The 13,619-nt window shown below is 32.6% G+C and overlaps 1 protein-coding gene across 2 annotated transcripts in view; it reads left to right on the top strand.

Moving 5' to 3' along the window:
• LOC148620239 (zinc finger ZZ-type and EF-hand domain-containing protein 1-like) overlaps positions 1-13,619 on the top strand; it is a 78,277-nt gene that overhangs the window by 26,772 nt on the left and 37,886 nt on the right. For both annotated transcript variants that reach the window (XM_088580955.1, XM_088580956.1), the window contains 16 exons: positions 78-148; positions 522-629; positions 1,295-1,526; positions 4,356-4,426; positions 4,941-4,997; positions 5,612-5,740; positions 6,104-6,208; positions 6,710-6,777; positions 7,282-7,444; positions 8,144-8,255; positions 10,095-10,228; positions 10,471-10,556; positions 10,884-11,008; positions 11,656-11,735; positions 12,538-12,592; positions 13,035-13,108. In XM_088580955.1, the coding sequence (XP_088437081.1) occupies positions 78-148; positions 522-629; positions 1,295-1,526; positions 4,356-4,426; positions 4,941-4,997; positions 5,612-5,740; positions 6,104-6,208; positions 6,710-6,777; positions 7,282-7,444; positions 8,144-8,255; positions 10,095-10,228; positions 10,471-10,556; positions 10,884-11,008; positions 11,656-11,735; positions 12,538-12,592; positions 13,035-13,108 (1,670 nt within the window). The remainder of the gene's footprint in view (positions 1-77; positions 149-521; positions 630-1,294; positions 1,527-4,355; positions 4,427-4,940; positions 4,998-5,611; positions 5,741-6,103; positions 6,209-6,709; positions 6,778-7,281; positions 7,445-8,143; positions 8,256-10,094; positions 10,229-10,470; positions 10,557-10,883; positions 11,009-11,655; positions 11,736-12,537; positions 12,593-13,034; positions 13,109-13,619) is intronic.

Genomic DNA, 13,619 nt, shown 5'->3' with positions numbered 1-13,619 from the left:
AAGTAAATGTGGATGTTTTGAGGCCAAGTCTAGTAAACCTTACAAATAACTGACCTGTATAATTTATGTTCCATCAGGTGCTGCCATGTTTTTCCCTGACAAAGATGCCAGAAGAAAGCAGCTGTTCTCTATGATGCATCATGTTGAGGTATACTTTGATGAATGTAATATGATTTTTAAGCTGGTGGAATAAGGGCTCACTCTTAAATGTATTACTTGTATTTTGTTTGAGTTTCATTTGTTAAGGTTCCAGCGCAACAAGAAATATGACTTAAGTCTGAGAAAATTCATAACTGTTTGTGACATCATCAGTTTTGAAAACTTTGATTAGCAATAACATGAAAGTTTAGAATATTCTTTGACTTTAGTATTTTTGTCAGGTTTTATGGTACTTGGGCCAGTTTATTACAATGTTTAAAATATATTGTTTATCAAGGAATTGTTTGAATTATTTGAGGTATCTTTGTAAAGTGTTTTCTTTTTTATGTATGTATGATAATGATCTTATTTATTTATTTCAGAATTTATCCAAGTCCCCCTCTGTGATGTTGGTATTCCAGTCCCTTTGTAGATTCTTCAGTTCTGTAGATCCTAGCGGTTTGTTGGAGCTGCCTGGTTCTGTTAAAGAGGTAGGTCTAAAAGCATCGTCATGTTTAACTGAAGTTCTGTTTTTTGTTCAATTTCTTGTCTTCATTTTTGAGAATTCAAAAGAAATTTTCATGTTTGATGTTCTGTAATGTTCTGTTCACTACCAGAATTATTGGTTTAAGTTTATAGTAATTAATTATATTTTTAGATGAAAGTATTGAGGAGGGAATCATTTTTTGTGGAAAAATTAGTATTTTTCATTAACTAATGATTTTTTTTACTGATATATGAACAGGTGATGTAAACTCTTTGTAGATTTATTGATAACACAAGGAGTCACTTTAAGGCCAAGTCATCTTAAATGGTAGATTTTCATCAAAATATGGGGCAGACGGGATGACTATTTTTTATTTCTTGACGGATATTTACTAGCCTAATTTTAGCTATTTGAAGTATAGATATGTTCTAAATCCATAGCCACATCAGTTTCAGAGAAGAAACATCATTTTAGCCGGAAATGAAAGATTGTGTGTTGTAGAACCTCAATACTAAAAACTGGCACAGAAAAATACTGATTTTGAAATTGTCGTCCAATTTTTTATATTAGTATATCTTTTCGGGGGTTGAAAATCTACTATTTAATTTTATTTGGCCTAAACCTAAAAAGGTAAATGGCGTTGATTTATATATTTATTATCTTTTTCAGGATTTTAATTCTCAAGCTGTTCTAGATATAATGGAAACCATGCTGTCTGTGACATATCATGAATTTACGAACACTTTAGAGACAGGGGAGTGTCATGAACAAGTTGTACATCTGCTGGAGTTAGTTTGTTCACTTCAGACAAGCCTGTTGGCATGGTGCTGGTCTCATATGTTGGAGGAAGAAAATCGGAGTGATGTGGAAAAAGAGAAAGTGATTGAGATTACTTACCAATGTGAGTACTTGACTATACAGTGAAATCTGTCTGAGCTAAATGTAGAATAGTAAAGAAACCTTTCTAAACAGAATGAACTTTAAAGTCGAGAAGAGGTTCAGTTTAGACATATTTCACTGTACTGACATGATCTAATTTTAAACTGCCTACATTGTATTAGGCTTGGAAATCTCATCATAAGACTCTGTAAATTTAAGAGTATGGTTTTCAGACTCCCATACAAAACATGGGTCTTTGTGGTTGATTGAGTTGTGTGTCCTGTCGAACCATTAAAAACTTTCTGTTTTATTGGCATATAAAATATGATGGTTAACTATTGGAAACTTGGACATACTGTGAAAGTACTATTGTTCATGGAATACCAGTTTTCGTGGTTTCATGGGTAAGCAAAATCACGAAATTTAGTTCCCAACGAAAGGAGATTCCCATTTATGTGTATACTGAAAAGTTTGAAACCATGAATTCAAGAATCCTTGAAAATTGGTATCCAACGAATTAAAATACTTTCTCAGTATTTGTTTTTTCTTTTGTTTGGATTTAAATTACATAGTAAGACATCTTATCCAAATTTTCACATGGGATTACTTTTTTTACTGCAAATGTATCAATGTATTGATGTACCTGATAGAGAGTTACTATTTACTGACATGATCTAGGGACATACTTTTGTGTTCAAAGAGAGACAATCCTTGTTTATATCCTTTTATAAACATCATACATGTATGTTTTATGAATAATGTTGCCCCGTGCAGGTCAGGGTGTCAAAAGAATAGGCCTGCAGCAGCGCTAAGCTTGTCGTAAAAGGCGACTAAATAGTGCTCAGAAACCTAGCCGGGGGCTAGGTGCTCTGCCCACATAGCAACTGGGATGTGTGCCTCAGGTGGTGCACTGGGGTACCCCCGGCATGTTACATGCTGGGGTTGTCAGGCTATAATACGGAAAACCTGACCGCAAACCATAGTGGTGCACCGTGTTGGGAAAGATGCCACGTTCCTCGCACGTTAAAGAACCCTGCTGTGGTATTCGACAAGAGTAGGAACCTTTGCGCTCCGCCACAGGAGGCTAAATTGCCCGGCTTTACCCATCCCCCCTTTTTCTAGTGGCAATCAAAATTTGTCGACCCCACTGTCCTTATGTCCCATCCCGTTTTTCATTTCATCATCATTTCATGTTCATTTTATCATCCGTTTCATGTTCATCGTCTGAATATAGCTGAAATATTGCTGCTCGGACGTTAAACCCCAACAATCAATCAATCAATCATATGAATAATGTTAGATATGAAGGTAATGTTAATAAATGGTAATTCTCTGTTGTGTTATGAAAAATGAATTCTGACAATTGTTGTAATATGTATTGAATAGTAATCAGGAGAAAATAATTGATGTCATTACATGTTACTTGCACTGTTTACTGATTGAAACAAAAAACACAAAAGATTTACTCGGAGTATTGAACATACTTCAGATTTCTTAAGCCTTCATTTCACTTTTACCATTCATTATTTTACTTTATATATTTCCTCTTCCCTGTTTTTTCCCCCACGACGTGTCACGAGGGGACTTGGAAATGCCGGGTGTCTGTATGTCTGTCCGTCTGCATTTTCCACATTTTTTTTGTGCCCCCGCGACAATCTGTGGGGGGGTGGGGAGCATATTAATTTACCCTTGTCTGTTTCTACACATGATGAAGGTGTGCAAGGCCAAAGGATTTTGATTTTCATGAAATATTACTGAAATTGGTGATAGTTACACTTAGTCATTTTACTTAGAAATATATAGATCATGGCTTGTCTGGCTATCTCCTCGTACAATTTTTGAACTACATCTAAAATATTTTTGCAGGATGTTTCTACACATAATGATGGTGTGCAAGGTCATAGGATCTTGATTTTTGCGAAATATTTCGGAAATTGGTGGAAGTTAGACTTAATCATTTTCATCAGAAATAGGACTATATGGCTTGTATGGCTATCTCCTCATCTAAAATATTTTTTTGCAGGATGTTTCTACACACAGTGATGGTGTGCAAGGTCATAGGATATTTCATGAAATATTATGGAACTGGGTGATAGTTGGACTTTGTAGTTTTTGTCAGAAATATATCCCTAGCAACAAAGTTAGGGATTTGTTATTGGGGGTATTAACATTTTTTGTGTGTCCGTCAGTCTGTCCATCAGTCCTTTTTTTTCACATCGCAACTAGTCTGACACTACCAAACAGAATTTCATGACACTATGTGGCCAGGATACAATATGTAGATATGCATATATTTAGGAATTTCTGAGCCCCAAATTGATCCCCAAATTTTTCGAGTTACGGTACTGGTAAAGTTTGTCTGCAAGTCTTGTAAGGATTGAACTGAAACAAAAGAGCATGAGTATCGCAAGTCTTGAAAGGATTTCTGAATGTGCAAACCATGTCTTTATACAAAAAAAAAAAGTTCCTAATTTGGCAAATCTAGCGAGCGGGGCCATCATTAGTGTCTTACAGACACATTTGATATACTATATAAAAAAAAAAACGTTACTAACAAATGATGCGGGGGCTCCTGTCATATCTAGTTTTGTAATTCTTTTATCAAATAAGTTTATTTTTGGAATGTGGCCTTATTTTGAAGAATTACAGATTAAATTTCAATGAAAATAATGTTTTCCGCACTTTTTTTCACGGGGGGACATTGGAACACTTCTTTTATCCTTGTAAACCCCCCCCCCCAAAAAAAAAAACAAAGAAAATTGAGTATATGTTGAGAAGAATTATGTACAGTGTTAAGTTTTGTATATTCTATGGTTCTATTCTTACTATCATATTCTGTATATTTTTGTAGATGCCATGTCAGTTGCCAAGAAAGGAACAACTGCTTGTAAATTATTACATAAGCAGAGCAAGGAAAAATTGGTGAGTACTGGTGTGGTTTATGAGAAAAGTTTCTCTCATTTTACTTCCATATAAGGTATAATTCTAAGTTTTGAACCTGTTTTGCTGCAGTTTACACTTATAAACTTAAAATCCCAATATTTATAATTGATTTGTATCAAAAATTCATTTTGTTTTTGATTATTTGAAACACATAGTGCAGACCAATCAACTTAAATGATATCATAGTACCAAGCCAAGTTATACAAAATAACCTGGTTTGCTCAAAGAGAACCAACCAATCAGAAAGCTTTTTTCCAATCAAATCAAATTATTTAGAATTGTACATCATTCATAATAAAGTACATGTACTTTTAAATGGAACAGCATTGGAGCATGAATATGGGGTCAACTGATTTCCCATTGACATACGTGTAATAGCTAGATTTTAACTGTATTTTTAGATTAGTGTGCAGTTTGTCTTGAATCCCATTCAAAACAAAGTTATTTCTTTAGGTTTTTAGTCTATTGATTTTTACAATATTATGTATTTCAGATGGAGTTTTTCAACATACCCAAGGCTTCTTTCTTAGGAAATATAATTAGACAGTTGGTAAGTTCAATGAAAAAATTTGTGTAATATAAGGGAGGGAAAAATGTTCTATATACCTTTATGTAGGGGGTCTGAAACATGAATGGCTCAAAATAATTCTGTTGATGATGTACGTACTTCAGAAGCTGTTGTTTCAACTTTAAAGCAGGCAAAAAGGGGGGTGTTCTAGTAAGTCTAGCATATTCTGGTTGATTGAGACATCCTCAATATATCAACAAAAGAGTATTATCAACTGTCTTTATTTTAGCACAAATTGCTCAGGTAATGCTTAAAATCATATATTTTTTTTATTATTGCATAGATATTGTTATACTCATTTAGGTAATTGTTCAGGCATGGAAGCTATTTTTTGTTCCATACAATTGCATAAAGGTCTGTCACAGTTGCTTGGTTGGTGCAGCTCCTCTACACAATGGTTACATCATGCCTAAATAGTATAGGGTGATTTTAATGGCATACCTGATCATCAGGGCAAGCCAATTTGATTGGAGTTATGGGACTTACACAAATTTTCCACAGTAGTTGAATGCTTTTTTGATAAATATTCACCTGTGGTTGTTTAAACTTAATGATTTTGTTGGAGTGTTTTTACTCATCACAATATTTTATTCTAGGTTATCATGTTGACACATATCTGTGATTATTGTGGTTCTACAGCCAGAGTTGTACTGATACACAGCTTCCAACATCTGATCCTGGATCTCAATGATCTGTCAAAGAAACTCCCAGATATATTCCCTAATGTAAGTAGTATTATGTAAGATTCACAACTACATGGGAATTTTCTCCATGGTCTTTTACAGATTCCCCACTTCTTTGTATTACCAAGATAATTTGGATAAGAATCTACACACACATAGAACTTTTTCAATAGATTTTTGCCTGAATTGAGTTAATACATTTTGTGATTTTAAGTCACTCTTAATTCATGTGAATCTAGCCTTCACATAAATTTCATTTGAAATTTTCAAATTTGAAAATCAGTGATAGAAATAAGTTGCAAGTTGAATAAAAAATTTAATCCTGTTTATAGGATTGTTGGAAGCATTGTTTACTTTAAAGTATCTTTGAATTGATGCCATTAAAACATTATTTACTTGTTGTAGATTCAGAGTGATCATTGGTCTACTGTACAAACAGATGATATTGTTCTGAGGACATGGGATGTAGAATCTTCTCACAGCTACCATAACAATGAACATGAAACACAGGTTAGTGGATATCACATAGAACTTGTTTACCCTTCTTAACTAATAGATTTCAGTACAAAAGCTTTTGATCATTAAAACTGAAGCCTGTGTATGTACATCAAGCTTATTCTTATATACATGTATAAAATGAACACCCTAACTTGTATGAGAATCTGGTCTTACTGAGACTAAATGTTTCTTTTTACATTTGTTGACTTGTAAACTAAATTACTTGGAGTGTTAGTATTTTCCAATTTAATATTATTATCTAAACTGGTATCTGTTATACCCACACTTAGCAAATGGATGGTATATTGGAATCACCTCGTCCCTCTGTCATTCTGTCCATCTATGTGAATTTCATCCTAATCAATGGATTGATTTCAAATTTAATGCGTGGCTTCATACAGATGGGCAGGCATTGTAAATGATTGTGGTTGCTCTATGATATTAGCTTCCTTTATGAGTGGGGATATGTCTAACACAACAATGTGTGCAACTCATATTTAAAATATATTACAGGTATTCAGTTGTCCTGGTGCAAACAGATTCATCATTGATTTTGACCCAAGATGTGAAACAGAAAGAAGGTAAAAATAGCCCTTAGTAAACAGACAGTTCACAAATTAGTCTCTTCCAAAAAAGAAACCAATAATCTGAATAGTTTTATCTGGTTATTTTCATCTGATGTTAAAGGAGGTAAAACCTCTATGCAGAGGGAAATAGTATTTCTGTTGCTTAATTCTTAATCAGAATGTAACTACATGTGTATACATATATATTTCTTGAACTGGATATTCACATGCAATAACTTCTAGGTCTTAACTTAAGTAAATCAGGGTTTTTAAGACCACTAACACAGTTACATATGGCTATACTGTTTTTTTATTGTCAGTTTTTTTGTTGTGTGTCAACAGAAACATTTTGTCCCTTCTCTCTCACCATCTTCTTGGAAAAATGTCCTCAAACTAAGGATAAATCTCTAACATGATGAACTAAATGTTGTCTTCACTTTCATCTCTGCTTACCCAACGACAAAAGCAGTTTGACATTAACACTGTTACTGTTTGTAAACAAATTATATCTTTCTGTAGATATGATTACTTAATGTTCACTGATGCTGCTGGATGTCAGATGAAGTTTGATCAGAGAGTCGGAACCAACAAATGGCCTATCCAAGTACAGTTTACAGGGCCTCATGTCCACTTCCTGTTCCACTCTGATAACAGCAATACAGACTGGGGTTACAAGTTTAAGGTGAGTTACATGTAATAGTGAAGGCAATATCAAACCTGCATCTTTTCATGAGTAATGTTCTGTAGTGCAAATGGAAAGTAATGATTAATTAAAATTAAAATCCCAGAATTCCCAAATAAACTTTTATATGTCTGTATATATGAAGTAAATTTAAAATATTAATAGGATAATTAATTGGTAAGCCTGAATAACCAAAATATTATCACGAGTGCCGAAGGAAGCCTAGATTTAACCAGTGTGGGGAACTTGTTCCGCGCACAAATTAAATCTTCACACATTCTTGGCACGACTGATGTTGTGGTCATTCACAGTAACCAATTGATTATTCTATTTTATTATAGAGATTTTCTTCATAATTTATCTGTATTTTCTACATGAATCTTAAATTCTCTGATTGGCGGATTGATATCAAAATTGTGACATTTTGGCTGGAGTACATCCAAGAGTGAAATTACTGAATTTGTTTCACAGTGTGAATTATTGAAATTTAATAGACTTGAAACATTCGATAAAACACTGCTACCTATATAATAGTTACATGTTTATGAATGAAAATAGATGATAAGATGCTTACAGTTGAGAGAATATGGAAGGATCCAGCCCTTTAGCATGGTGTGTAGGATTTAAAGGAAAAATGTAATACTTGTATGTTTGACATGATATGTGAACATTTATATTTTAACTTCATCTAACTTTTAGGTAACAGCCAGAGGTAGCCCTGATGTACCATTGTCATGGCCTTTTGACCTACAACTCAGCTTAACTAAGATGATGGGAAGACTATGTGGTGCTACACTCAATGCTAACCCTCGTATGTTAATTGCCTTTTAATTTCACAGCTTTCTAGCATATACAACAGATAAAGATTTCAGTAGAAGGGCACATTTAGACATGAAAAATATTCATAAACAAAAGAGTTTACCATTAAAGTAGCAGTCTTTAAAAATATCAGACAGGAAGTGATTCATGCACGTGAAAAACTCACCAAATTAATTTACATGTATTATTTATGTTGTTTAGAAACAGATACATCCACATAACATAATTTTCCTAAAAAATACACACAGCATAATAATATGTTGTTAAATCTTGTAAATCCACCAAACAATATTTGATAATTAGGTAATGATTTCTAAAGTTCTGAAATTAGGATTGACTTAACTCATGGGAGTTGATTTTTTTTTAGCCCAAATAAGAGTAGAATTGAACATAAACAATAAAGAAGATAGTGCATTGTTGTTCAGAGATATGAAATGCCAGAACCTAATTGTACTTAGTTTTGTTATTGGTGGTTTTCAGACATTTTTCCGGAAACAGTAAAAAATTTTGCAAATGACCAATGACCATTTTCCAATATCGGACATAAAAAAATTATAAATTACAGTCTGCATGGTTTTATTAGTGTATAAACATCCTGTCTTACGGTCTCCCAATTGTTAATTGGAAACTGATTGACAGATGTGTGTCAATTTTAGCCGATGTGCAGCCACCTGTGACTGTGATTTACCTGTAACTGATTAGTTGATTGCATAATTGAATTAACGGTACATGTGCAGCCCCATTGCGTATACGAATTAATTAAAGTGACTCGGAGAATTTCCATGCATTTATTACTTGATTTATTATGAAAAGGAAAAAGATTTTTCATTTTCCGGCCAATCTTTCAGAGGTAACGAAAGCACATGGTACTGAAACTACGAATCAGTCGTAGTTGATAATTATTAATTGATCCATTGAATCTTTTTAACACAGAAGTCAACTGACCATTTAAATCAATATACAAAATGATTTAGTCAACATTTTTTTCATCACTTGGAAGTTTTCGGCTGTTTGCTGATGTGATGAAAAAGGCTGAGAGAAACTGAACTCGTTCACTTGTTCTGATATTTTGTAAAAGACAAAATATGTGATGAAATAACACAAATTCCAATATTTGTCTTAAAATAACTACATAAAAAAGTTTTTTTTAAGTTTATTTTCTATCTGAGCATGTAAATGACTGACACAAAGGTCTGCTGAAGTTTGATATTAAAGGCATGGGCTTTCAAAATTTCCGGACCCTTGGTGCTATGACATTATTTGCCATTTTTTGTCAATTTTATACATGAAAATGACAAATTTCCAATAAAAAGGGGGGTTCCCAATCCCCTGCAACCCCTCCTGGATCCGCCATTGTTCATGAGTGAGTTGAGATATTCCACAATGTTCCACATGATATTGTCAATATCAAGATCGAAAGTATCTATTATTCTGATATTCTGTAATCCAATTATTGCATTTTTTATCTTTTTAATGTGTATTTAGCTTTTGGACAACTTTTTTAGTAGCTACACACTGTTCTTTCCAATTTCCAAAGAAGATCTGATGATGTGTGAGTTCTCACATCAAAATCACCCAGAATGTTTTGACGGTTATTTTGTCATGCATGATAGGAGGAGAAATATCTGTCAACAAGATCGAAGGAAATATCAGATTACTGATAATAACTGATCGCGAAAATTCATGAAAATAGATAGACATTAGATAAGTAGAGTTACAGTAATGTTTCATCATTCTCTAGACTTTGAGACTTATGGTACATTACATCTACATGTATGTTAAAACCAGTTAGTAGAAACTTATTGTTCATCTTTTCTCCGAAACTTTACAGAGGCAGTTAAAACATTGACTGTAATACCAGAAGATGCTGCTGAACAGGATGTGCTACGTAGTGAACTGTGGACTACATTGTTTAGGGGAGGTTATATGATAGGAAAATTACAACACTCCCTCTCTGGGAAATATGTAAGATATTATTTACATATATAAGAAAATTTCTGTATGATAAATATACAAATTCTTCACATTAAATTGTGTAACATAGTTGGTGTTATAGAAGGAAAGCAATGTACCATGAATTAAAAACAACGGCACTTAATTAATCAGAAAAAAGTTTTAAAAAAATTGTAAGAATATAACTTGACTTGATTTTGCTGTAGAATAAACAGTATGATATTTATTAAACTATTTTTTGTCTCCATTTGCAGCAAGCTGAGTCAGCTGGTAGTGTTTTAGATTTTCTATTAGAAGTTATAGAGAAGAAAGAGGGAGCTCCAAAAAGACTTTTAGAAAGGTGAATTCATACATTTTATAAAAAGAAAAAGAATGTCATCAAGTTTGAAGTTTAAGAGATAAATGTATAGTATTAAATTTAGAGGTATATATATTCAGAACTTATTTAATCCAAACTTAGTTTGCTTTTAAGCTGAAGTCAATCATTTTTAAAAATATCTTGGACATCAAATCTAATTGAGCCCTCCCAATTGTAGAACTGTCAGTTTTGAATTCATATAGCCATGAAATTACATGTATGCTCTCATTAAATTTGAATGTGTGAAATTAAAAAAAGAAATGTGTATATACATAGCTTTGTCAATATGATTATACATGTACATTGTAGATGTCGAGAACAACAGAAAGGTCTCCAGGTTGGTGGTGAAACTATTGAAGATGCAGTCATTGCTGTCTTTGCTGCTCTTATCTGGCATACACAACAACTAAGGGAGGATTTACAGAAATTTATAAGTAGGTATTTCATTTGTAGATCATACATGTCATTGTTAATTGCATGTATGTATATTATCTGTGGTCATTTCTCATGAAAATATTTCCTACTGTTTAATTATAAAGATTATTTTTTAGGATAAAATAAGAAGAGAAAGATCCCAAATTTTTTCAGCTGCTATGAATGTAGCTTTATTTGTAGAAAAAAGACTTGTACAGTTACATGTAGTAATGGTTACATGTGAAGTATAAAATACTTGAACTGGGAAAAAAAAAATACACACTGTAAAAGTACTATTGTTCATAGGGTACCAATTTTCGTAGGAAGGCCAAACCATGAAATTAGGTTCCCAACGAAAAGGAAATTTCCATTGATGTGTATACTGAAAACCTCAAAACCACAAATTCAAGAATCCATGACATTGTGTTTCTTCCCTAATCCACAAAAATTGGTATTCCACGAATTAAAGTACTTTCACATTACATGTGCAAGGCCAGTATATCATATGTATTAGGTGTTGTTATTTTGTTGTGTTTTTGAAGCCTTATAGAAATTACAATTCAAGATTATTGTGCATTTGACTTGAATTATATATTAAAAATTGTCATCTAAAAAGAAATATTGAATTATATATTATAAATTGTCATCTAAAATGTAATTTTTACAGCTGTGTCCATAGGAGAAACCTGTGTGTCTGACGGTCTGTTCCTTGCCTTTAACACAGCTGACTCTATCAGAATGCAGTTGGTATGTACAGGTTACACATAAGGAGAGGTAGTAATTTGAATGAAGTTTCGTCTTTACATAAGGCATTTGATGATTATTCATATTTTCTATCAAACAAGAAGTAAAAATGACCATGAGATAACCACTAAACTATTTATAATTAAAATGAGTATGACTTACTACAATCTAATGTATTACTATCAACTTTTTGTGTAATTTAAAAAAAATAGTGTATACACATTGTGGCCTTTTGGTTTTCTAAGAAAGACCAAGTTACATATTTTTGGAGAGAGGAAGTAAAACTCATCTCTTGAGCACTTTACTTTGTCACGTTTGCTTAAATGTGTAATTTAAAAATCTAGTAAAAATTTCCAATTAATTAGTATTGTAGCCTAATGATGTTTTAAAAAAAGATAAATGTGTTCAAAAGAGAAAAGTATAAATCATCATCCTCGTAGCACCAGACTTTATCACTTTAACAACATATTCTACCTGTGAGATGAGACTCTGGTTAGAGTAATCAAGGGAACCAAGATTCTAGCAGAAATCAAAAGAATGTAATCCAGGAACAAATACCAGACATGGAAAACATACAAATACAACAAAGAACATAAAGTAACTAAAATAATACATGCAAAGTAACAAAAGTAAATGAGCAACTCAAACTCCACTAAAAAATGGGAGCATGGACCAGGTGCACTGGTAGGGTAAAAATAACTTATTCTTTTGAGAAAAAAAATGAAACTACAGTTTCACATATATGACCTGTATGATATGTATAATTTGACAATGTTGAAAACATTTGTTGTTTTATACAATGTAGCTACAGATGAAACAGAAAATAGCAGTATCTGATAAAGAGGAGACTGATGATCCAGGTAGATTTATTTAGTTTCCACAATAAATGCAGTATTGTTATACCCCCGCTCAAAAAGGGGTAGTATATTGGAATCACCTTGTCCGTCATTCCCAATTTTGATGCAGTTATTTTTGTATTGATTTCAAATACAGTGTGACGTTATATACAGGTGGGGTTTATGTTGTAAGTGTTTTTAAGATTTTTGATACTGTTTGATATCAACTTCTTGTATGAGTGGGGATATACCTTGCATGACAACATACACAACTTCACCTCGGTATTGCAGGGGGTGGGGGTTGAAAGTTTCTCTTTTATTGGAAAACCATATACATGTAACATTATCTATGATTGTTAATGATATTTTACCTACATGTATTGTTAATATGTATTCATGATAGTACTACAGAACATCATTTATTTTTTTAAGAAAATGATTGATTTTACTTACAATTATTTTATAGCCATGATATGTAAAGACAAAGCACTCTACCTTCTAAAGTTTGCTGGCTTGACAAAAGTACAGCTGAAAAATGAGGTAAGATTAAAATGGAAATTAAAGATTCAGGGTGTTGAGAAATTTTTTGTAAAGTATCTATATATTAATACACTTCTTTTTTTTCTGAAATGAGTAATGTGTAATGATATAAAATAGAGCATTTTGACCAACTCAGAACATATGATCTATGATGACCTACAAGATATCTTTTCTTTTACCAATTAAAGTCAGAACCATTATGGTGGTTTCCAACTTTCCATTTTTTTCCCTTGATATTGCCATTTATCATACAGACTTTTGTAATTTTTTTACTACTGTGAAAGTACTTTTATTCATGGGTACAAATTTTTGTGATATAGAGGAAAATGATCAGTTCCTGGATTTGACAACTCTATCATACAAACGATTGGAAAACTTTCTTTTTATTGGGAACAAAATTTCATGGTTTACCAAACCCACAAAATCCACAAAAATTGGTACACCATGAACAATAATACTTTCACATTGTTCTTTTTGACTGTTGCCTTAGTTTATCAGATTGTTATTACCC

This window comes from Perna viridis, chromosome 4 (genome assembly GCF_037379345.1).
Source record: "Perna viridis isolate PV_CMFRI_1.1 ecotype Kerala chromosome 4, ASM3737934v1, whole genome shotgun sequence".
Classification (NCBI taxonomy): domain Eukaryota; kingdom Metazoa; phylum Mollusca; class Bivalvia; order Mytilida; family Mytilidae; genus Perna; species Perna viridis.
Note: the sequence above shows the minus strand (reverse complement) of the source record. Positions and strands in the feature narration are given on the sequence as shown.